The sequence below is a fragment of the Silurus meridionalis genome, chromosome 6, assembly GCF_014805685.1.
Source record: "Silurus meridionalis isolate SWU-2019-XX chromosome 6, ASM1480568v1, whole genome shotgun sequence".
Lineage (NCBI taxonomy): Eukaryota > Metazoa > Chordata > Actinopteri > Siluriformes > Siluridae > Silurus > Silurus meridionalis.
The window spans coordinates 7,172,195-7,198,103 of NC_060889.1; the positions used below are offsets into that span (position 1 = coordinate 7,172,195).

The 25,909-nt window shown below is 37.8% G+C and overlaps 2 protein-coding genes across 8 annotated transcripts in view; one reads left to right on the forward strand and one right to left on the reverse strand.

The window, feature by feature from the left end:
* Positions 1–3,546, reverse strand: part of astn1 (astrotactin 1) — a 258,717-nt gene extending 255,171 nt beyond the window's left edge. For 2 of the 6 annotated variants that reach the window (XM_046851386.1, XM_046851384.1), the window contains exon 1: positions 1,891–3,544. In XM_046851386.1, coding sequence (XP_046707342.1) covers positions 1,891–2,173 — 283 coding nt within the window. In that variant the 5' untranslated portion in view covers positions 2,174–3,544. Of the gene's footprint in view, positions 1–1,890 lie in introns of all 6 variants that reach the window. The other 4 variants (XM_046851387.1, XM_046851385.1, XM_046851383.1 and 1 more) reach the window with 3 other exon arrangements.
* Positions 3,547–15,034: 11,488 nt separating this feature from the next.
* The window catches only part of brinp2 (bone morphogenetic protein/retinoic acid inducible neural-specific 2), a 121,560-nt gene continuing 110,685 nt past the window's right edge, over positions 15,035–25,909 (forward strand). For both annotated transcript variants that reach the window (XR_006926244.1, XM_046852431.1), the window contains exon 1: positions 15,035–15,619. The gene's annotated coding sequence lies outside the window, so the exon portion shown is untranslated. The remainder of the gene's footprint in view (positions 15,620–25,909) is intronic.

The following is a 25,909-nucleotide window of genomic DNA, read 5'->3' on the forward strand; positions in this document are numbered from 1 at the left end:
AAGTGTTTGTCACTGTAAGGCGGTAACCACACAAGGTTGATGTGACATCAAGATAGGAGTTGCTTCCAAGGCCGACTGTGCTAATCACGTCCTGGTTTCTTTTGTATTTGAAGCCAAACTACTTTGCTTTGCAGTAGCTTTTCATTCTGTATTTGTCTGTTTTATTACCAGTAAAAAGCTGAGTTTTTGTGTTTAGTTCTGTTTATGCAATTGAATGAGTAAGTTTGTTGCTATGAAACTCATAACTTATAAGCCTGAGATGCACTTTTAGGAAATTTGTTCAAACTAAGGGTGGGTTCCTGAGCACATCATATTAAGCATACTGAAAAGAAATCTGGCTTATAAAACTGGATTCTAATGTATATTTGACCAAGACTCTACTGTAGGGTTAATTCCACTACATGTGCAATGTTGTTAGCATGTGTAATCTTGTATGACATAACAAACCTGAATGACTGTCACCATCATATTCCTAAGTTTTGCATTTACTTCTTTAAACAAATAACAACAACAAAAAAATGTAACAAATATGATTAGCAGAATGTTCAGATAAGACTAGGGTGCCTTGGAGTTATGAAAGGGAAAATGGGTCAAAAACACATAACATCATCTCCAATCAGCTTTGTGAACAGTGAGCAAACTCTTATTCAAATCAGTCTAAATCACTTTATATGTAAAGTGCTTTTAACAATTGACATTATCTCAAAGCAGCTTTATGTAGATAAAAAGGCTATACAATTTGAATCTATAAGTTTAGTACCTATTAGCTTATCCCTAATGAGTAAAGCCAAGGCAAGGAAAAACTCCTTGAGATGTTCTCAAGTAAAAAAAACCTTGTGAGTAACCAGACTCAAAACGGAACCTTATCCTCACCTAGGTGGTACCGACTGTTATAAATGTATCATTGTTGAGGTGTACTGTTTAGTGATGGGTGTTTAAATGCAGAACCGGTAATGCAAACTGCAGTCCTAAGCCATTGTATCAGACTGTTTATATTACTTACACTCCAAATCCATCCTCGTAGTTCTTGCTCAGTAACTTATGTGGAAGACTTGAAAAAGTCAGACAGAAACACAAGAGTGAAATATCAGCACCATGGACAGCAGCCAACTCGCGCCTCAATCCACATGCTGTCCAAGTCCACTCACTGCTGCATTTCAATTAGAGTCAATAACAACCATCTTCTCACACTTGCTCTTAAATGCCTTCATACTAAATCAGGTAATGGCTCTGGCCTATGAGTTATGAGCAGTAGGTGGAATAAATGGTATGATTCCTAAATCAAGCCATTTGGGCACTTACACAGGTTGTGGTCAATTAACAGGAAAAATACAACTGAATGATGATGAACAAACTGCCCTATAAATCCAGCATCATTGAGAAAATCTATATATTATTACATGCTCAGTGTACGTCAGCAAGGAAGAACAAATGCACAGGCATATGCCGATATAATTTTAGATGTTACTTCCCCGTGCACCAGATTATTGCACATGAAAGGAAGAAAGCCTTTATATGCACAAGGGCTTTGTGTACTGTATGAGCCTGAAATCTTTTTTTTTCTGCTGGTGCATTGTAAACAACTAGCCAACTCAGTGATAAAGTGAGTCTCTTCTGCAACAAAACACACGTCTCTGACAGCTGGAGCAACCGAAAACATGACTCTGTATTACACTGGGACATTTCATAGAAGAACACGAAGGTTATTTTAATGATTTCGGTGGAAATGTATAAGAGGGGAAGGCCTGCGGGAAGGATGCTACTCTTCTTTCTCAAAACAAAAAGGCCTGCGTTTAGACATTTTATTATTTCCCTATTGCATCAAAGCAAAAAGGAAAAATTGGGGGGAAAAAAGAAGCGAAAGAAAGATCGAGAGGAATAAAACGTTACCGAGCACGAAGAAGGGCAGCTCTGTGTTTTCCAGGTCGTCCACCACCGCCACATCGCCGGGGAAGTCGTTGCGCACGGAGAACAGCAGCTTGGGCTCGGAGGCCGACGGGCTGTGCATGATGCTCAAGTCATTCTCGCGGAGGAACGGCAGCGCCGACACGGTCACGCTCTTCGTCTTGCACTCGGCGTCCTGGGACGGATCGTCGTCGCCGGTCAGCGCGCGAGACGCCGCGACGAAGCCGAGGATGAGGAGGACGGCGAGAGCACGCGAGTGCGCAGCCATGTTTATTTTTTTTTTCCTTGCGGCTTTCTATCTATCACAGGCAGAGGAGAAGACGTAGGAGGAGGACGAAAAGGAGGATGAATAGGAAAGAAAGAAAAGAATACGCAGGATTCCGTTCCAAAGACAAACCGAGATGCACAGCAGCGCTTCGCGTGAGGGATAAATAACGGTTTATAGCGCTGAGGCTCTGGAGCAGCATCAACCTCACACCCGGTTACTCAGCCTCTCCACGAGCGCTCGTCTGTCCGTGCAGTGTGCACGCGGAGGATGTGCCTGACCAAAATAGGCCTGCTTAGCACTACTTGCAGGTGTATTAATCAATGCACAAATCACAGGGTGCAGTGTTATAAAAAATGCATTTAATCCTTTCTTTTTTTCACCAACGCAATAGAGGGATTGTCGCTTCTAAATTATTACTTGTCTACGTGCGTGCGCGGGTGTGTGCGTGCGCGCATGGTGCGCACACTATGATATGAAGGATTGGCGTATCATGCACGTTGTATTCCCTCTTTCCTGATCAGCATGTAGCACTTATTTGAAGATAAATGAATGAGGGGATGAATATAAAAATTTTATGATGGCCGCCCAGTACTCTTTTAGCAATTTGTATTCCAGTGCTATGCCTTAGGCATCATGGTTCCATCTCTGAATATTAGATGAACAGCAATACTCCAACAGGCTTAGGGGCGAATTTTTAAACGTCATGTACATATATTTGTCACAAATATTTTAACCATGTAAAAGCGAGGTAGTGTGTGTGTGTGTGTGTGTGTGTGTGTGTGTCTGTGTGTCTGTGTGTTTGTGTGGGTCTGTGTGCACGTGTGTGGAGGGGCGACATGACAGATCTGAACTAAAAGTAACAGCTCTAGGTGTTTACCTCTCCACTTGTAGAAGTGGAAGAAGAAGAAAGTGGCTTTTCGAGGTAAACAGCAGGTGCAAGGCTCGGAGAGCAGGTGCAAGACAATGATCTCGTTGTGAAACCTTGATCTGCTTCCAACACTGCAGCAAGGCTTTAACAAACTGTGAAGCACTTTTTGGGATGAAAGGCCACGCTACTCATTCCAGATTTGACCTGCACTGTAATTGAACTGTGAGGGCAGTCAGAGGGGGAGAAAGAAGCATCTATCTCCCCACTTTTAAACTACACCTGCCTTCTTAACAGCACTTTGAAAGTTATTACTGGCTATAGGCTTTTTTTCCCTTAAAGCAATGTTGTGGTCATTTCAGATAGGTAAAACAATTACTTTTAGTTTCCTCTATTTTCATCTTACTATTGGGGAAAAAAGGAAATTGGTAAGTCAATGGAGACAAACTATATTATGGTCATCATAATTATATTATAATCAAGAAAAAAAAAAAAAAAGAAAGAAAGAAAGAAAGAAAGACAAGCAGTTGTCTTACCACATTTTAATAAATGTATAAACCTGTAAAACGGTGGTGAATGTAAAGTTGTATGACTGTTACTGCATTGCAGCCCCCAAACCCCCTTCTGCTTCATCCAACCACATCACCTTCACGTGGTCATATTTATTTTAATTTTTCAAGAGTTCAGTCTGATTCATGGTTATTGGGTGCATTTCTTTTTACCTTATGTGTTATGTGACTGACATTTTTCATGCTTCGCCTGTCTGCCCTATGCCACATGAATAAATGTATCTGTTCAAAATAATATAAAAAAAACCTTGACGTTTTTTATTTCTTTAGCCAAGCAGGCATGCCAGTGTGAAGTCTTTGAGAAAAATCTGGGTAAAGGAATTCCCTGCTTTAACATTTCTGATTCAACTGATCAATTAATTACAGCATAATTACAGCATTACAGCATTAGTACAAACAGCAAAAACAATTGAACTGAAGGTCAAAACCATTCAAAGTTTTGCTTGTTTGAATTCTTAAAAGGATGCACTAGAAAACTAGATTGCTAGGTAAATTACAAAGTGAAGACATGAGGCATCATCAAGCGACCTTGCTAAAATGCAATCATGCTATAAAACACCAACTGGGTGGTTGAACAAAATAGGACACATCCCATGAAATTAAAATTTGAAAATGCAGCCAAATGAGTTCTTTGGGGAACCTTGGGCAAATGGCACAGCTGCTATTCGAACATGAATGAGCATGAATAAACGCGATGGAATTCACCTCGACTGTGCTTCTGCCAGGTGCTTTGCTAAGCATGTTATTAGGGAAATAAAATGTCTATTAGACATCCCACTCATTTGGGCAAATTTTCAAAATATGCAGCCAGACTCCCTTTCTGAATTTAACTGCAGGAACCCTCATCTGTGTCTCTGTGGTTTCTATTGTCTGCACGTAAACAATACCAAAGTTTGAAACCAGCCCAAATTTTAATTCAGAAACATTAGATTTGAATGGCAAAATGATCTTGTATCTTTACCAGAATAGAGCAGCCTGGCAAACAGATACAAGCCTGACTGCTGGATCTTAATAAATGATCAGTTTTCTTCTGAAGGATTTTTTTAACATGCACTCCAAATTGTTTCATATCATATATTACATTTAAACCCAAGTGTGTATGTATATATAGTGCATTCATCATAAACACAATCAAATGGAGCTTAAAGTATCTACTGGATCAACTACACTTTTTATGCAGTATAAATAACTGTACCAGTGTGAAAAAAATGTTGAATAAATAACAAATTATAGGGGGTGATTAAGCTTTTTTTATAAGTTTGTTCTCGACTGCCTTTGCCAGGATATGTTACATTTATTCAAAGTATCTGTAAGGATCTGAAAGATCATGATTTGTGAAGAAATTCATTTTGATATAGTTTGTCATGACATCACCCATAAATGGTACATACAGTATACACAGTGAGCATTGAGTACTGGATTCTATTAATTCTAAGTAAGAATATGTGCTAATAATGATGATTCTTGTATATGCAAATTATTGAAAAAAGCTTAATTGGTATTAGTGAAACAATCATGATACACTCGAATTTATGTATCCTATGGATACTTTTCACTTCTGCAAAACTTTGGAAGATAGAGAACGCTACACTATTTTCAGCTCTTTTTCTCTCGTCTGTTTTGTTTTGTCGGTGTTGTGTTGAGAAGTAAAACTTTGAACCTTTTCTGTTGCAATGTGAACAAAGTCCTGCGGGGTTATGAGCAGTTTCCCCTCACCAGTTTTCAAGGTTCTCTCTGTGCTTTGATCTGTTCATCCTCCCATCCATCCAGACAAGCTTCACAGTATCTGCGGCTGAATTACACTCACTATGATTTACCATAGGGGATAAAATGCCTGGAGTTTTTGCCAGTTCATTCTTAGTTTAATCAGACCATCGAATATGTATGTATTTATTTATTTATTTTTACAATCTGAGAATCATTTGCCTTTTGGCAAACTCCAAGTGAGCAGTCATGTGCATTTAACTGCAGACTGGCTTCCATCTGGCCAATCAACCATAAAGGCCTGACTGGTGAGGTGTTGCAAAGATATTTGTGTGGGAGCCGCTTTGCTATCTGCCACACAGTTCCATAAAGGTGATGGGTCGTGTTCTTCCTCAACTTTCTTGGCTAAATAGTTCCTTCTTCATGTGATTGGTTTGGCAGGGTGGCCAAGTCTAAAAAGTTTCTTAGTGGATCTGAACTTCCTGAGATGAAATTTCCAGTTCTCTTTGCCAGATATGTGCCCTGACACAATCCTGTCTAGCAGGTCTACAAATAATTCCTTTAACCTCATGTCTGATCCTTTAGGCTCAGACAAACATTGTGAAAAAATATGTATTTTTCTACATTTTGTGCAATTGACTATATACAGCAAAAATGTGAACTTGATAAGTGGATTTTATGTGATAAACAAATGGATTTTTTAAAATCTAAAATAATGTTGGAATGTTGGATCCAGTCGAAACACTGGTCCTGACTGCAGAATACATCCTGGATACAAAACTAGTCCATCATAGGGCACCATGCATTCACATTTACACAGTCATTGAAAAGGACGGTACATCATCACCAATCCAACTACCAGCAGAGTTTGGGGGAAATCCAACATGGGCACCAGGAAAACCACTCCACAGAGAGCTCAAAGCTTTAAAGTGACAACACAATCACCATGCTGCCTAAAAATATCTTTATTATACAGTATACTGTAATTCACTTTTGTGCTTTTGAAAGAAAAATATAAAATTATGTCTTAGCACAAAACATAACCTTTTTAACAGAATACTTTAATAAATTGATAGATTAAGAGCATTAAAACATTTGATCTACTTAATCAGCTTGTGTTTGTGAAATCATTTTAAGCACAAAATTATTTCCAATCAGCTTTCTGCAGTCACTGAATGATTCATCACCACCTAGCCAAAAGACAAAATCTCATATTGTTTACATTGCACTTGCACTTCCAGATGCAAATAAAGACCTGAACTGTGCTTAGCCTGATCACGAAACAGCTTCTCTCAGGATTATCATTTTGCTTTATGGATCGTGTTTATGGAACAAATAAAAAATATGCAATTTTTATTACACTAGTGAGAGAGATGATAAATTGACTTCTAAGGTGGCAGTACTCGAGCTGAGCACACAATAAACACTCACCGATCGCTAACAATACAATATACTGTACTGCACAGTATCCTCCAAAATATATTTGGACCCTTGGATTATTATGTTTCCATATAGATACATATTTTTTTAAACCAAGAGAATATCTCTGGGATTATATGAATATGTTGTCACACGTTGGGAGAAAATAGCTCAGTGATTAAGGATCTGAGTTACTGATCAAAAGATGGAGGGTTCAAGCCCTGGTATTGGTAAGCTGCTGCTCTTGGGCCCTTCAGCAAGGCCCTTAACTTAGCAAGGCCCTTAACAAGCGGTGCTATAACATGGCTAAACCTGTTCTCTGATCCCAGTATCCTAACAATTCAATACAATTCATTTTTATTTGTATAGCGCTTTTAACAATGAACATCGAAGCAGCTTTACACAGATAATGTGGTGATTAAAATTTAATATGTTCTTTATAAGTGTAATTTTGTCCCTGATGAGTGAGCCGGTGGCGACTGTGGCAAGGAAAAACTCCCCGAGATGGCATAAGGAAGAAATCTTGAAAGGAACCAGACTCAAGAGGGAACCCATCTGACAGTCCCCCCTTCTCATTTGAACACAGTGCTTTTAAATACTCTATTCTGATTAGCCACGAGGTATTGAATAATTTATTAATAACAGCTTTGACAATAGTACCAGATACATGGCATATTAACAGGACTACGATCATGTCTTTACTTATTATTTTGAGTAAAAACTCATAACGTATGACTTGATAATGAACTTTACAATGAACACATGCTTTTTTTTTTCGTGTCAGTAGATTTTTCTAGACATTTTTAGGTCTGAGGTCTCTATTAGGCAAAGAAAAACAGCCAGCAGGAATCAGCCTACCAGCCTCCCGTTAGCAGTTAAAAAGTTCATTTATTAAAATTAGTCATTGAGAACGTGTAGACCATTTAACAATGAAACACCCAAAAAGCTTGAACAGGGCAAGAGAAATTAATAAGCCAACCAGATAAATAACTCAAAAACATTTTCTTTTAAAAACACAAAACTCTTGTGTTTCTTTCACAAATTCTGACTTTTACTCGCCCTATATACAGTCAAGGGTTTTTAACTTCTTATTAAAACTGCTCTGAAAGAATAGCCTCTATTGCAAAATCATTTAGAGATCCTTTGAGAGATTTAAGGGGTGTAAAAAATAATCCTGCCTCATTATATGTTGCTATAATGGACAAGAATGGCTTCGGCATGTGCACATTTATAATTGCAAAGGAGCTTGTAAAGGCCTGTCAGAAATAATAACATGAGCCCTTTCAACACTGATGCAAAGCTTGCGAGGGCAACAGCTGATAAATGTGTACTCCAAGATTCTGACACAACCTAATAAAAAACATTTTGCCATTTGTAATGTGATGAAAATGGGAAAAACAGCTTCCATAAAATTTGGCACAAACCTAATGTGCACAATATGATGCATAGAAGAATGCACAATGATGTTTGTATTATTAATACAGCTTTCTCTGTATAGGTTTAATATATTCATATTACATTTATTTTGTATGAGACAATCTTGTTGTATAATGATTTTATTTTTTTCAATTGTTGCACCGTTAGGATTAAGATTTAAATTATTTTTTTTAAAGGACCTGTCCTGCAAAAATAAGATTTCTCTATCAGTCACTGAAATGAAATCCTGCTCGACACATAAATTCGTATATGCGCCAGAGAGATAAAAGAAGAGTAGAGGACTAGGGACAGCTGCCAGCTCAGTCTGCAGAGATTGCACCTTCCATGGCAGCTTTAGAAGATAAATAGCCATGTGGTGCATTTGCCACCTGTACCTACCTCCCCAAGATGAATCACCTGGACCATCTCGCTAGCTGCTGTCCTAAAACACACAGGGTACCATGATCTCACTCGCAAACATCACCACACCTTGACCTTCTACTTTAGACCACAATGAGTCCCCGGAGCCTCGTGCAGCTGGTGAGGTGATGCATCTCTGGCATGTAATAGTGAGAAAGGGAGCAGCAGAAGGAGACCCAGAGAGTGGCGTCGTCCGGACTTTGACCATCTGTGGCTTATTGGTTGTCATTAAGGTTTCTAATTTGGGGGCTGGCTTGGGAATTTGCCAAACGAGGGCCGGGAAAATGTCATTACCTGGCTTCTGCTGAGATGTCCTGCACATATTTACATATTTATACACCTTAATTGCCTTTGCTTCACAGCCATGACTTTGGGGCTGAAAACAGGAAGGAGAGAAGAACTCGGCATGCTGGTGTGTTTCAGTTTATTTTATCTGAAGCCAAACCAGCTTGACTACATTTCTACTGACGTAGGACAGACGAGAGAAATAAAAGGGACTCAAAAAGGAAGCAGGTGTTTCAATTATTAGCCTTACTATCCACTTTCTTTAGAAAAATCTGTACACGTTATGCAGACAGAGTGCATTCGCCTCAACTCTTTGCAGTAACACTTGAAAATTAGCTCAGGTGTCTCCAATTTCTCTTGAGCATTGCTAAGATGTTTCTACACCTTGATTATTGTTCGCCTGTGGAAAAGTTTATTGATTAGACATGATCTGGAAAGGCACACACCTCTCTATAAAAGGTCTCACAGCTGACAATGCAGTCAGAGCAAACACCAAGCCAGGAGGTCAAAGGAGCTGCAGAGCTGAGAGACAGTATTGTCTCAAGGCACAGATCTGGGGAGGGCTACAAAAAATTTCTGCTGCTGCACTGAAGAGTACAGTGGCCTCCATAATTCTCAAAAGTGTGGCACAACAAGGACTTATCCAAGACCTGGTCACCTGGCCAAACTAAACAATCGGGGGAGAATGGTTTTATTTTGTTAAAAAAAATGTACAGACATTTCTAGATTTGTGTTTTCACATTGTAATTATGGGATAACTGGGTGTAGATTAATGACAAAAATCCATTCAAATGATTGTAGTATCAGACTGAAACATAACAGAAGCTCTAAAAAAAGTGAAGGAGGTCTGAATACTTTCCAAATGCACTGTACATCACACACAAGCTAATGGCATGTAATATTAACATAAATGCCTTTAGGGTGGCAGGAAAGATTGGGGGACAGATGTGCTTTGTTGAGTATATCAGAATAATGCTAATATCCAATGATTTTCACACACTAGTCTCTTGGGTTTACACCATGGGATGTGAAAAACAAAAAGCATCCTGTGAGCAGCTGTTCAGCATACAAAAAAGTTGATGAGAGAGGAGAATAACCAGACTGGCTGTAACTGACAAGAAGGTATTGGTAACTCTAAATACAACCATACAACATTTTTGAAAACACACCCCATTGAGATCTAAGTTAAATGGACTACAACAGCAAAACACCACAACAGGTTCTTCTGTCAGCCATAACAATCATCTGAAACTACAGTGCAATCAGGTTCACTAAAACTACACCCGGTTTGTAAATATTAGATGAAAGTATAACACTAGTCATATGAGTAAGTTTGGTTCTACTTTTGCTAGTCAATATTTTCAATTTACCCTGATACACTGACCACTTCATTTTTAATCAACAGGGGATAAACCAACACAATTAAATGATTTCATTTCCTCTGAGAAATGCTTGCTGGAGGATTTCTGTTACCTGTAAAATATACATTAATCCAAGTACATTTTCCCACCCATCCAATCATCCTCTTTCAGAACTTTATTTTGGCCATGGTCATGGAGAATCAGGAGATTTTCTCAGTCACATTGAGTTCAAGGTGAGAGAATTTACCCCGGATGAGATGCCAGTTCACTGCACGGCCTCATTCGAAAACAACATGCACTATACAAGCCTGTTTTTGGACAAAAAGAGGAAACGGGAGAACATTAATGAAAAGCATCCTGGAGTTGTTAGGTAGCAACCTGGTGTCCTGAATGATCAATGATTTTGCCTTATTTCATCTATAAAATAGCACCGTGATCGTAATTGTACAGTGCAATGTCAGCTTGATATATTGAAATATGTTCTTACAACTTTGGCTTTATATTTAGTATATCAATAAGCTGAAGAAATATAATATTGTATGACCTTTAAATCTTTCCCTCTAATATCGGGAAAAAAAGACCAATGTACTGAAATCTTATCTCGCCACTTAATAACTCCACTGCTGAATATAGTGAGTGAGGTTTATGGTGGTCCCATTTCATTTGATATTTCCCAACATCCACATCACCCTATTTGGACTGAATGGTGCTCTTTGAACCTACACTGTGCACACAGAAATAAAGAAATGCATGGGACTAGTGAGCTTTGTATAGCCTAGAAAATTACAACACCCCTGGCACAGACAGAATGCTGACATGTTGTTATATTATGTCCAGGGAGAGGAGATGAATGATATGCCGTAAACTCTCCAATTAGAACAAGAGGAGGGCTTATTCCGCAGTGTGTAGTGTATATTACCAGAGTCAACAAGAACAAAATGTGGCCAAATTAGGCTGTTTCTCACAACAACTGGCAATTTTAATCAAATTAGACTGGAAATTAATGCCCTAATTTAGTTGCAGTTGGCCTCTATTTGTCTGTCATGTGTGGCTCCAGATTGGATGAAACAAAACTGCATAGTCATACTTATGGAGTTGAGAAACTGAGCTTTGAATGGTTACAGTGTGCATTTATGCAGTCGTTTCTATAATGTGTTTTTTTTTTTCATTCAAAAATGTCATGAATACGATATGAACACTTCTTGTTTACCTACAAGAAGGTATTTAATTTGTTTTTTAAAATGCTCTCTGAACATTGTTTAGATCTCTGCGTAGGTTTGATGTGATCCCAGTGCGTGTTTATTTCATCTTTTGTTTGTAGTATAGAATTTGCAAGTCCTTGGTGTACCTTAGTGTTCTTTGTTGTACTTTTTAATTCTGTTTCGTGCTCTTGTGTAAACCTCGTTGCTGTTTATACTAAGTACTAAATTCTGTTTTGTTACTTTGGCAAACAAATGCTGTTTTGCAATATAATATAACGGCTCTTTATATAGTTATTAATATAGTCCCATATACTATTATACCTGTTAAAATCTTTGTCTATCATAGTTATCAGTTTTACAATGACTTTATTTTCAAATGCTAAAATACTATAAAATATTCAATTATAATTAATTTTTTAGACTATACTACAAGCCTTATAAACATTTGTTTGTCATGTTATTTTATTGCTGGCAGATTGTTAATGGCCAACGCGTATGACGGATGACTTATGATTATACAAATCCTCCACTAGGCATGATGTGAAATAAATGTTAACACTTTGGCCAACATGTTTGTCTCATTTTTAAAGTAGTTTATCATTATTATTATTATTATTATTATTATTATTATTATTATTATTATTATTTCTAAATCAATTGCCCTGAACTGCCATATTGAGACTTGATAGACTTTAAAATTTGCTGATTAATTTTATTTCTATAAATAGGTTATAATTAATCAAATGATTAAATTTGTGTATGATAGATTTAATCCTAATGCAGATGTTTCAGTAATATCTTTTAACTGAGCTTAGTTTCTAAAATAAGCTCTAAATATCAACAAGGATGTGAACCATATAAAAGCTGAAAATGTCTGCTGTCAGGGTACATTATAAATTTCAAATATTAGTGCATAATAAACTTCCTTTGGATTTCTGCCTCTGCCTCTGATTACTTTGGTGTGAACCATTAAGCTTCAGTTGCTGAAAGTGCAATAACACTCCTAACAGATGAGAAAAATAATATGCTATTTTTCCCTTTCAGTCGAGTGAGAATGCTCTAAGCAGCTGATGGAAAGTCTTCATGTCATTCTGAATAATAAAAGCATTTCAAAAAAGTAATCAGAGCAGCCCAGAGGTTAAAAAACAAGGCAATGGAAAGTCTTGTAGGTTAACTCTAAACTAAAAGAAGACAAGATGAATTAATATATTAAAAATAGTATGCTATATAAATCTCACCATTAAACAGTTTGTATTTCCAGAACACTGCACTTTAACCATTTTAAAAAGGTCTAACAAATAAAAGTGATGCCTTTAGGGGTTGAACATAAACTGTAACAAGGGTAAAGTATTGTTTTAAAATTCAGAATTCTAATACAGAGTGTATATTGTCTCAGATTGCTAATAAGTACCCATGAAAAGCCTTTGAATATGACACAGAAGCTCTTTTTTTAATAGAAGGGAAAACTCCAGAGCTTTAGCACATGAATCTCTATCCTCCACATCTGTGGCATCTGTGTGATTACAAGGGACACCAGTTTCGACACATTCCCTGAACTGAGAATAGAAAAACCAATTACTTGAAACTTACTTTTAAATGAAAGCCTAAGGGTAGTTGTTGAATTCCAAAAGTGGAGGAGTAGATGATGCAAGATCAAAACTTCAACCATTATGCTCTCACTATAAAGATTTTAGAATGAGACCAACATCAGAGGATTTCTTCAAATGTTTTATTGTGTCTATTTTCCAGCTTTTGGACAATGGAACAATACAATGAGCTGCTGTTACTTTGCCCATTAAACTTTGCATCCATGAATTATCAAGTGAAATTAGATATTAAACTCTTGAAAACTTTGACAAAACAAATATTAACCCTTATTCTTCCATTGTACGAAATTACAATATAATAAAAATAAAAAATAAAAACATTTGATTTTTTTCTCAATACAAGGAAATGTGTCAAAATACTTGCTAATTAAAAAAAATCCACATACACTACAGCTGCATTTGAGAGTGACTGTGGCTGAATTAGAAGAAAAGTGAAGTTTGAGTGAAATCTATTTTATTTTTTATTTACACAGTATGTTAATACTCTGAAATTTCTAATGACAGAGCTCAATTCAATTGCTCACATGTAGTAAACCTGTAGCATACTTCCTATCAACCACATTTACACAAATATGATTAAAATAAAAAAACGCACAAGTTAAAAATACAATTAATGAATAAGTGGAAAGAAAGTACAAGGTGCCAGTCTTGCATGTCTCACTTGGACATTTCTTTATTTCTTTCTTTATTTCTTTTTTATAAATTCTACACTCTTTTCTTGGTTAAAGGCAATATATCATGACAATCAATTTATAATGACATAGGGTAACTTTGAGCAATATTCTGAACATACTACTACTTTCCACTGATAAGATTTAGAACAGATCTCTTCAGATCTGCCTGATTTATCCCGACGCCATACTCCTGAAGTTCTCTTCAATTGGAGACCACTATATGAAATCGAAGATGGTTCCACATCAACATCTTAAAGATCTATGAAGTTTCCTTTGGAGTCTGGTTCTTCATAAGGTTTCTTCCTCATGCCACTTTTGGGAGTTTTTCAGTTGCCACTAGCTCGCTCGTTAGGGATAGACTTATATATTATAAGGAACAAACTTATAGGCACAATACACATTTAATCTAACTTTATAAACTCGTTATCTCTGTAAAGCTGATTTGGGACAGTATCCACTGTTAAAAAGAGCTCTTCAAATGAAGTTGAATTAAATTAATATTTATGAATTTTAAAGTTGTATAAAAGAATGTATACATTAAGTGACTATAAGTTTGTTTTAAGATGCAAATATATTTGCAGTTGCAATAAACCAGACTCCAACAAGATGCATTTCATTTGCATGCAAAGTGAGGAAACTGGTTAGACATTTGGATATTTTCCAAGGCATCACTGAGAGAAGAAGAGCAAAAAGGGTAGCCTTTGGAATCAGCAGATAATTCAAATTTACCTTTAAAATTCAATTTAGTTTTATTTGTAGAGCGCTAGTAACAGTGGACATTGTCCCAAAGCAGCTTCAAAGAGCTATATAGGCTATAAAGTTGGAATGTATATGTTTAATACCTTTAAGGATCTTCCTAATGATTTTATCCCTAATGAGTGAGCCAGTGGCAACTATTGCATTGGAAAACTCAATGAGATAATATGAGGAAGAAACCTTGAGAGGAACCAGATTTTAAAAGGACTCCATCCTCATCTTCTGGGTGGCACTGGATATTCAGTGATAGGTGCTTACATGCAAAACTACCACTATGATCTTAGCTACAAAAAAAAAGATTAAAAAAAAGGAAGAGAGTTTTAGCAGGAACGCAGGTTTGCCAGGAGTCTCAAGCAAATGTGCAGCCTACTAAATCAGACTAAAACGTTTGGGAGGAAACTCTAATTCCACAGCTCTGCCTTCAGGGCTAAACTCTACTCTTTTCTGCGATCTCTCTCTCCCTCGCTCTCTGTATCTCTCCACCCCATTCAGACAGCTCGGCCAATCAGAGCGCACTGGGCGGGGCCTCATCTTCTGCACGGACGGAGCGCTTTGAAAAGAAAGAGTTGCTCTTTCCCGCTTTAGGAGCTGCGCTGGTGGAGCAGGAGCAGGAGCAGGGATGGACCTTGGGCTTTGAATCTCATGCTTGAAGACAGTCCTTTTCCTGTCTTCCTGTGATCGCGAGCTTGAATGCTGGATAATGGACGCGTGCTGTGTAGAAGTCACGCTCCCTGTGGATTTACTGTTTTCTCCAGCAGCTCGCGTGCGGATCGTGTTCTTCGCTCCCGTGCGCGCGATCTAGGTGCTCCTTCTCTCTCTCTCTTTCTCTCTCCTGCACTTCTCATGGAAACTTTCAAGATCTAAAGCATCACACACACCACCTCGTGTGTCCGGTGGAACTGTGCATGAGGGTAACCGGTGTTGCGCAATACGAGAAGCGCAGCACGACATGATCAGGACCGGATTACCTTTTCTTCCGCTGACCCTTTTCCTTAGCCCATAGAGGATGCTGATGAGGAGCTGCTGAAGATAAAAGAAGCAGAAAAAGAAAAAAGACAGCATCCACATCTGGTTAAACTCAGCCTACTTTTAATCCAGGAGTGGGACAAGAGCTCTTCTACTGTACTTGCCATTCCAAGCTGAAGGACAAGCCAGGAGTGCAGTTTGGGTATGCATGCTTCTTCTGATCGTGGATGCTCTAGATCAGCTTCCAGAGTTTATTACCACAATCCTACATGCCTGCTCCAGATAATCACTCTTCATGATTAGCTGGAGCAGATAAACTGGAATAGATTCAGAACTCTCTTGCAAGTAGCCTGTAAACTGGTATATATATTATGGAATTGGTTGCATATACAGTATCTACCACCAGAAAATATATTTATTGCATTTAGTCAGAATGCATTTGGAAAATATGCAAAAATGGGTTTGGGCATTCGTGCCCTAGATCTCCACACTCACTCCCCTGAAAATATAAAAATGATTTAGCTAATCAGCTAAACTTCACTATAGAATTATATATGAAATATTAGAAATTAGAAAGTCAAGTCTGGAGATCTCTCAAGCCATCTGTCCATTTATCAGCACGACCGAAGGTCTCCTGAAGCACAGTGGGTGACCGCTGACCTAGTTCTTGGGTATCAAACCGAAACGCAAACAATAAACAGATCCTAATCAGTGCATTTGATTAATGCAAATGTGTATATTAAATATAATTCTTTTTTTTTATGTAATTAATGCACTTGGTTTCGTTTATATACAGAACCTCAATGCAGTGTAGATTGCATGTTATTTGATTTTATATGGTAAAATCCTCAGTACCTAATGAAAGTTTTGTGACATGTTTGCATGCTGCTCTGTTGTCCTGTGTGCTCTTTGCTAATGCTTGCTTTTGTAATAGGTAGTAAAGAATATAGATTTTCTGGTGAATTGCTAAGAAACCCAGTGCAATTGTTTAATTTCAGATTGCAGATTACATTTTTTTTATCTGATCAGATGTTAGTGTGCATTTGTAACCCATCACCCTTAGAAGATTGCAGATGCATGGTCTTGGTGCCCCCCATAGAGCATTGGAGGGTCAGCCAGCCACAGTTCATAGAGAGTTTAATTAGGCATGATCTGCTAATCGTAATTTGTAGCATGGTGTGACATGAAGCGTTTATGTTGCTAACACCAAGGCTTGTCTAATCAGTTTGCATGACTGGCCTATCAATGGTCTAGAGGGCATTCTCTCTCTCTCTCTCTCTCTCTCTTTTTTTTTTTTTTTTTTTTTTTGCTACCGTCTCATTAAGATGGATTTGGTTTCAGCCACTGAGGCATCCTCAGGCTAAATCGAGAACTTGCCTCGAAGGAGTAATTCGCCTTGCTTTGAGGGTTGCTCTCAACAGAGGAGAGCCTCTGGCATACTACAATTTTTTTCTCCCCTTCCGGTTTTAATTTTGGAGCCTGTGTATAGATGAGGCACTTGAGCACAAGCAGTGCAAAGCTGCCCCACAGACCCTTGAGCTCTCAGGGTAGAACATCCTTGAGGGGAAGCTTGGCCAAAAGCCCAGGCATTACCAGGAAGGAAATGAGCAAAGTGTGGATGTTTCTCTTCGGTTTTCTCTTCACCCATTTGGTTTTTCCTCCGTAGTTCTTCAGGGGCCACAGGCATCGCAGGCACCATAGGAGGGGTTAAACCAAGCGCCTGGGCGCACCGTAGGATCACACGTGTATATTAATCTTCTTTGCTCAGTGCTGGCTGAGACAGACAAGTAACAGATTGACATTTCAATCGAAAGAAGGAGGAGTGTTTAAAGCTCTTTTATCTGCTCTGCAAAAAAAAATAAAGCGGGTTGCTTATTATTTAATCCGGTGTGGGATTGCATAAGCTGCTTGCTGTTCTCTCCTTTGCTCTTTCTTGCTGCGATTAAACAGTAGGTCTCAATTCGATTGTATTTTGGAAAGCAGCTTCCTGGTTGAATGATGTTCGACGCATTTTTCAGAACCTGCCGCATCAGACTTTCTGTCTATGGTCAAATAATAATAATTAAATCTCTGCAAGCAGATAGTTGGTAAAACAAAACTAAAAGGAGTCTTGTCTATTCTTATCTATTATTTCTAGGAAAAGGCTACTTTTTAAGTCCTTTTTCAACTCTCTATACCTTTTCCTAAAATTAATACAGTTAAAACACTAATATATACTGTATACACAGATGCGTACATACAGATACCTTACTGTTTTGTTGCACTTCCTCCTTCAGCCTACAGAGGGAGTATGGGACAAATGATGGTGTGTGCATTACCATGCAGCAGCAGCAGCCCATTATTATTCGCAGCCTTTTTTTTTTACAGAGCCCGTATATACAAACCACAGCAATCCCACATAAAAAGCAATGAGGACAGCTTCCCGGATAAGATGGCTAAACATGGCCAAATGATTATCTGTTTCATGTATTGATCTGGATATCCAAGAGCTCTACAGAGAGCCAGCCAAATGTGCAATTGATTTCCAACACTACCTCCAGAGAAGATTCAGTCCACGTAAGTTGATATGCTGCATATTTTAACGTTTGTGCTGGGAACTCCTGACACAGTTTAATGAGATTCAGCCCTCTGATTCTGAGCTGTATGAAAGGGAATGCCAAAGTGCATGGACGAACACAGGACGGTGATGCCTGCACCTGGGGCATGCTGCTGCTGTTGCTGCTTCTTCTGGTGTGTACATCATGTGTGTGTCCAGGTGATGCTCTGTGAAGTTGTGAATGAAATATTGATCCTATTCAGTAGATCCCAGGAGATACGAAAGAATGATTTATAGAAAGGCCCACCGTAAAACAATTTTTTTTACGTTTTGCTAGTGGATAATATGTGAAAATATGTATATATGTAATACTACACACTCCTAGTCAGCAGGAGGAAATGAAGACAGCATTTTTTTCCCTGTAATAAAATCACTGCATTTTTTTTATCAGTATATATTCCTATGGTTCACTGCATTCAGGTCAGACATTTTCTAATAGCAATAGTTTATTGAACCACAGAAACTAAAAATAGTATATTAAAACCTAATACACACAGTGTGTGTGGAGTTGTTTGTGGTATTAAATTGGTATATGAAATAACCATATTTTATATTTGCACTGTTTGGAGAATTAATAACATGGCAAGTGGCCAAAAATAAGTCATAACAGCACCATCACTCCCATGTCAGCATTCCTTACTGTAATTCCCATGATCCTTTGTCACATAATCACTTGTCACTCCGTATTACCTATTCATAGGCACACATATACGCAAAAATAACCTGGCCAGACTTACAGGGTGTATTTGTGTTTAGCTGCAGCTCACCTTGACTGTTGGAGAGAAGAGCCGGTTGCAGTCAGTGGAAAAGATGAAAAGATTTTTTCCGTTCTGTGCTGACTCTGGCCGCAAGCATGAGCCAGATATTGCACACCTTCGAGTTCTGACTGCAATATATCTGCACTGGCTTGTAAAAATAAACAAATAATCAAAGGTGTATATGCTTGGTACTTGGTACAAACTGTAAAACTGAATTTGTATATGAGTGCGACGTTACAGGACGTTTTGAACTCAGCGTGTGTCTGTATGAAATGATTCGTATTATTATTCATTCCCAATACATCTGAACCTGTCTTTCTTATTCATTCTATTTGAATGAACATGACATGAGATATGAGAAGCTGAGAGCATCCCAATATGCATATAGTGAAATACACACACAGTATGTGCGTGACCGAGCTATACACATACACTGAGCCTTTGGGTAAATAATACACATTTAGGTATGTTTAAGCATATTTTTTTAGAATCAGGAAATACAAAAACCTTTCTGAGCCTTACTTAATGCTTTTACTGTGTAGATTAAAAGAATATTGTATTTTGACTATCTGCATACTTAATTAATTAAAAATAGAGAGAGAGAGAGAGAGAGAGAGAGAGAGAGAGAGAGAGAGAGAGAGAGAGCGTGTGTGTGTCTGTTTGTGTGTGTCTGTTTGGTGTGGTGTGTTATAGAATATAAAGTAGTGAGTTTTTATATTTTGGGATGTGGTAACAGTGGTAAACATTGGGCTTTGGGCTTTGGATCGGAAGGTCATGAGTTCAAATCCCAGCCACACCAAGATGCCACTCCAGGGCCCCTGAGTAAGGCCCTTAAACCCATAGCTGTTCAGTTGTATGAATAAGGTCATTGTAAGTCGTTCTGGATAAGGGCGTCTGCCAAATGCCATAAATGTGCATGTAAAATTTATCATTGAGATAGAAAATGCAATCTCTTGGGGGTAGAAATAATCTGTTCTAATGTCTGTCAAATGAAATAGAATGAAAAATCCAAACAAATTACAAATCCAAAAGTAAAAAAATGACATTTACAGTATTGTTTAATGCTAATGTTAAAGAAAAACTTTTCAAGATCCTTTTCTTGGAAAGCCTATTTAATAAGTGCCCAGTAGGTGTGCAGAGGGTCATTAATGGCTTACTTTAGAAAAAAGGAAATGAATTAAGATCAATTAGTATGAGCTGTTTGTCTACCAAGTGCAAGCTAAATTGCAACACAGGAAGATTAAATTAACAGCGTCATGTTGGTTATCGTATAGTGTATTAAGCCTTTCATTAGATAAGCTTGAGTAGCCTACAATCTAATTTCGGGAGGGGGGGTGCTATTCATTTAATAGAGGGGACTGTTCATTTAAATGGATGGAATAATTCTCTGTCCAGACCTGAATAAATGCACTATGATTAAAATACGCATCAGTGAAACACTCTTTTTAGCACATGTCCTCGACGACGAGTGAGTTTAGCCCAGCTCAACTGATCTCGCTCTTAACCCTGGCAGCTTTATTATCTATGACAGAAATGACAGAATGCGGTTCGAATAGATGCTATGATTCATAAACTGTCGCAGCTCTTACGTAATTCTTGAATGCTTCTTAACCACTGAAACCTCAGCCATTTAAAAGAATAGAAGGATAGAATAGATTGCCAGCAAATAAAATCCATCCAATAATCACCAGATGGAGCGTACTGATTACTTTCTGGTGTTCATATACCGTAAAATAAAAGCTTCTTTATCATTTACAGATTCATTTCTGTTGAATTAATTTCTGTAACATCTGTTATAGCAAATAACATAGATATTACAAAGGTTATATACTGAATGCATATGACATGCAATTATTGCATTTTTATTTAATATATTTTATAGTGAGAGATTAATTGACTAAACCTGAGGAAAAAAAAATTACAAACATTTAATGTACCAAAAGTATCAGGACACCTGTTTTTTCCAGCCGTTCAGTATGTGGTTCTTACACAAGGCACACAGTTGTAAAGAAGGTCTTTGGATGTGGTAGCATTATATTTTCCCTTCCCTCAAACTCAGAGACTTAAACCTGTTTCAGCATGACAATGTCCCTGTGCACAAAGCCAGCTCCATGAAGATATAGTTTACATGGGTCAGATCTTGAGTGGCCTGCTATAGAGCTTAACCCTGTTAAACACCTTTGAGATTAATTGGAACGCTGACTGCACCGCAAACCTCCTCACCTCACCTCACCTCACCTCACCTCACCTCACCTCACCTCACTTACATCAGTACTTGACATTACTAAAGCCTTTGTGACTGAATGAACACAAATCTCCACATCTCACAAGAACACTCCATATTTAAGTGGAAAAATTTCCCAGAAGAATGGAGGTTATTATAAAAGTAACCTGAGTAAATGTGGAATCTTATGGTCAAGTCACTTATATAATATTACATAATGTTTTAAATATATAATTTATAGATTGTAAAAATGCATTATGGCATGTCAATTACAAATTAATGTGTTAATGTGGATAAAACAAAGAAACATTAAAATTAATGATTTATACATTAGACCAGGGGTCACCAACGTGGTGCCACATGAGTAGCCCGCAGGCCTTTTCTAAAAATAGCTGTTTCCTACTTTGTTAAATCATTGTTGATAATTATTATGAGAAATTATTATGAGAATTAACATGATCAGTGTCTTTACATAGATGAATATCATTAATTATTAATAATAACATATAATAAAAGGTAAATTGAGCAAATTTGTTATTTCAGATCAAACTGAAAACTGTGTGTATCAAACTGGTAGCCCTTCACATTAATCGGTACCCAAGAAGTAGCTCTCAGTTTCAAAAAGTTTGGTGACCCCTGCATTAGACATACATGCAAAGTCAAGATATGATGTCAGTTTGCTGATCATAAAGTATTTTTTTAGTATATTTATGATTATATTAAGTTTATTTTAAAGATAGATAGAACTTTATTATCATTGCATAGTACAGGTGCAAATTGACAAATGCAGATAAATATGTAAGCGTATGTACACGGACTAAATATAAAGTCTATAGCAGTGAAAAATGTGCAGACATTGTTGTAAAGGTACATATACATACACATACACACACGTAAATGTGAAATATTAGGCAAAATGTACAGTAAGGTATACATAGATGCACATAAATAAAAGAGTAGTGCAGATGCATGTAAGGCGCAGTGTGTGTAGAGAATGAGGTGTTTATAAAATACAATATGTAATACAGTGCCCTCCACAATTATTGGCACCCCTGTTTAAGATGTGGTCGTGGACTTCAAAAAATTCTCCTTTTTTTTTTAAAACAACATAGAACCCAAATGCAAAAAAAGATCCAACCTTTTATTTAAGTACATTACTTTGGTGGTAAAAAAATCACACATTTAGAAAAAAAAAAAATAACTTGAAATCATGTGTGCCACAATTATTGGCACCCCTGATGTTAATACTTTGTACAACCTCCTTTTGCCAACAAGACAGCACTTAATCTCCTCCTATAACATTTCACAAGATTGGAGAACACAGAGAGAGGGATTTTTGACCATTCTTCTTTGCACAATCTTTCTAGATCATCCAGTGTCCTGGGTCCTCTCTTATGCACTCTTCTCTTTAGCTCGCCCCACAGGTTTTCGATTGGGTTGAGGTCTGGGGACTGAGATGGCCATGGGAGGACCTTGAGTTTGTGACTGCTGAACCACTTTTGTGTAGATTTTGCCACATGTTTTGGATCATTATCCTGCTGAAAGACCCAATGACGACCCATCTTCAGCTTTCTGGCAGAGGCCATCAGGTTTTTATTTAAAATATCCTGGTACTTCAAAGCGTTCATAATGCCATGCACCCTAACAAGGTTCCCAGGGCCTTTGGAAGAGAAACAGGCCCACAGCATCACAGATCCTCCACCATACTTCACGGTGGGCATGAGGTGCTTTTCGGCATACTTATCTTTTGTTTTACGCCAGACCCACTTAGAGTGTTTGTTGCCAAAAAGCTCAATCTTAGTCTCATCTGACCAAAGCACACGATCCCAGTTGAAGTCCCAGTACCGCTTAGCAAACTCCAGGCGTTTACGTTTGTGAGTGTTAGTGAGAAAAGGCTTTTTCCTTGCATGCCTCCCAAACAGCTTGTTGGCATGTAGAGAGCGTCTGATGGTTGTTTTGGAGACTCTGTGACCCCAAGATGCCACTCTTTGATGCAATTCTGTGACGGTGAGCTTGGGAAATTTTTTTACTTCTCTTACCATCCTCCTCACTGTGCGTTGTGGCAAGATAAACTTGGGACCTCTTCCAGCCTTGTTTGTCACTGTTCCAGTTGTTTTAAACTTCTTAATGATTCCTCTGACTGTAGATACCGGCAAGTTAAGGCGAGTGGCTATTTTCTTGTAGCCATTGCCTGACTTATGAAGGTCGACACACATCTGCCTTACTTGAATGGTGTGTTCTCTTGTCTTTGCCATGTTGACAAATGGGTAAGAGAATTAGGCCTCTGTGTCACGTCATATTTATACCCCAGGGAAACAGGATATCATGAATTACTAATTAAAAGTCCCTAGATACCCTGACCAACCTTAGCAACTACAGAAAAATATATATATAAAAAAAAAAAAAATTACATTTTTCAGAGGAATTGTTAGGGGGGCCAATAATTGTGGGACACATGATTTCAAGTTTTTTTTTTTTTTTCTAAATGTATGATTTTTTTTTACCACCAAAGATTTTTCTCTTTTTTTGCATTTGGGTTCTATGTTGTTTTAAAAAAAAGGAGAATTTTTAGAAGTCCACGACCACATCTTAAACAGGGGTGCCAATAATTGTGGAGGGCACTGTATGTACATTGTATATATAACTGTACAGTAGTTATATAAAGTGTTTATACTGTGATCTAACGGTGTAGTGTAGAGTTCAGTAGGGTGATGGTGCATGGAAATAAATGGCCCTGAACCTGCTGGTTCTGGTGCGTATGTTCCTGTATCTCCTTCTTGATGGAAGGAGGTTAAAGATTGTGACTGGGCTGTAAAGAGTCCTTGATCTTGTTTCTGGAGAGATGCTGGGCCTCAGTTGTGCACGCGCCACCATTATATTAGGTTTTCTGTAAAAAAAAATCCCCTTTGTACCTTTGCCCTGAGTCTCTGGCCCTGTATCTAAATTTTTGACAGCTAAACTTTCTTTATCTAAAATATTTGCCTAAATCCATATGATAATAATAATAATAATAATAATTTAACCTTTATTCGTCCCACAGTGGGGAAATTTCTAGTTTTTTCGCATATCCCAACTCATCTGGAAGCTGGGGTCAGAGCGCAGGGTCAGCCATGGTACGGCGCCCCTGGAGCTGATAGGGTTAAGTGCCTTGCTCAAGGGTTCAACAGTGGTAGCTTGGCTGTGCTGGGGTTCGAACCGCTGACCTTGTGATCAGTAACCCAGAGCCTTAACCACTGGACTACCACTGCCCCTATAAAATGATATATGATGATATGATCAGATAAAAGAATATGTTATAGAACAGTGACTCATAGTAAGCTAGACTTTCAAAACAATGCCCTCCCGGTCAGCTGCTGTATATTTTATCATATAAAAAAACCTGACCAAACCTGTGCTATATTTTTGATGCAATGCTGTACGTCTTTAGTGTACAAAGTCATAAATCAGAATTCAATCAAATGAATCTACTGTATATCATAAGTTAAATGTCATAACATTTTATTATTGGGTACATCATTAGCTATTATAACGTAACAATATAATATAAATATCATGAATAGATTAGAATGAATTAAATCATATTAAGTACTTATATAAGTGCAGAAAGAAATCATAAATAATTACATTTTCAGCTGTAACAAATGTCTTGAAATAGGAAAATACTGTGCATTGTTGTAAAAGGTGCAGGTGTGGTCATATTACCAAAACTGGTGTAGTAAAAATGGTTATTATACATGCTGTTCATGTAAGTTATTAGTTTACTACACAATATAATTTCACTCTGTTTTCGTGCTGTAATTGCTAAAGAATGTCTATGCCACGTAAAAGTAATTTACTCAGTACTGCTGAGTTCGAAGCTAAGCTCTCTTCCTGTGCAGATGTGATAGTGTGATATCAGGTATGTGCTGCCATTTTCACTCACTGATGGTGTATTACACATCGTAGCATGAAGCCTCCTTGCCAGCTGTGGTCAAGGGGCAGAAGGGGAATGATTCATTTGACTGGAGGCTGGGATCAAAAGCCCGGTGCTAACTCAATGCGACAAGCAGACGATACCAAGAGGGGTCTACACCAATCAAGTCAAGCAGCAGGGCTTTTTCCCTGGATTTTAATTGGCTCCTATGTGCCGGGTGGCCTTTACACACTTCACACAACTTGAGATGGAAGCCATTACACATGGTGACAGGGTTACCACCCCCACCGCTGATGATTTGCTCACTGTAGAGTTGTATATGGGCAAACACAGACAGATAGTGCTCTCTTTTACAGGAGTACAGTGGTGCAAATGCTGGGCGACTAAAATTATTTTTCCTGTAATGACAGTTATACACTGTCATTATTATTGTGTTTAATTAGATCAGTCTCCTTTACAAAATTTGTTATTATCATAATGATTGGGCCCCTACATTCTTGCTTGCAAAATTCTTAGGAACAAATTATTTTACTGAATATGCACAGAAGGGGAAATATGCAAGAGCATAAACAGTCTTTTATAATGGAGAATATTTTCGCTTGTCATTTGCTTTATTGATGAGTAATAATGCTTGCTTGCAAAGCTCCAGGAGTGAATGACAAAAGCTTTTGAAGCTTAACCATTAATGATTGAGGACACACAGTCAAAGTCTGGAGCGATGATCAAAACACAGGCAGGCAATGCAAAAAATAAAAATATGAAATAGAAACTAAATTGAAAAGGAGACATGCAACTATAAAACAGGGGTGGAGATAAACGAATAAGTAAGATTCCCATTTATATATTTCCCTTTTTTTTGAAGTAAAAAACACTCTTAGGCAATTATCCATGACTTCCTGCTACACTGGGGTGTAAATATGAGGTGAAACAATGGCCAAATTCTCTTAGTCATGATTAACAAGAATACACAAATGAAATAAGACAAAACTGGGTTAACCTTC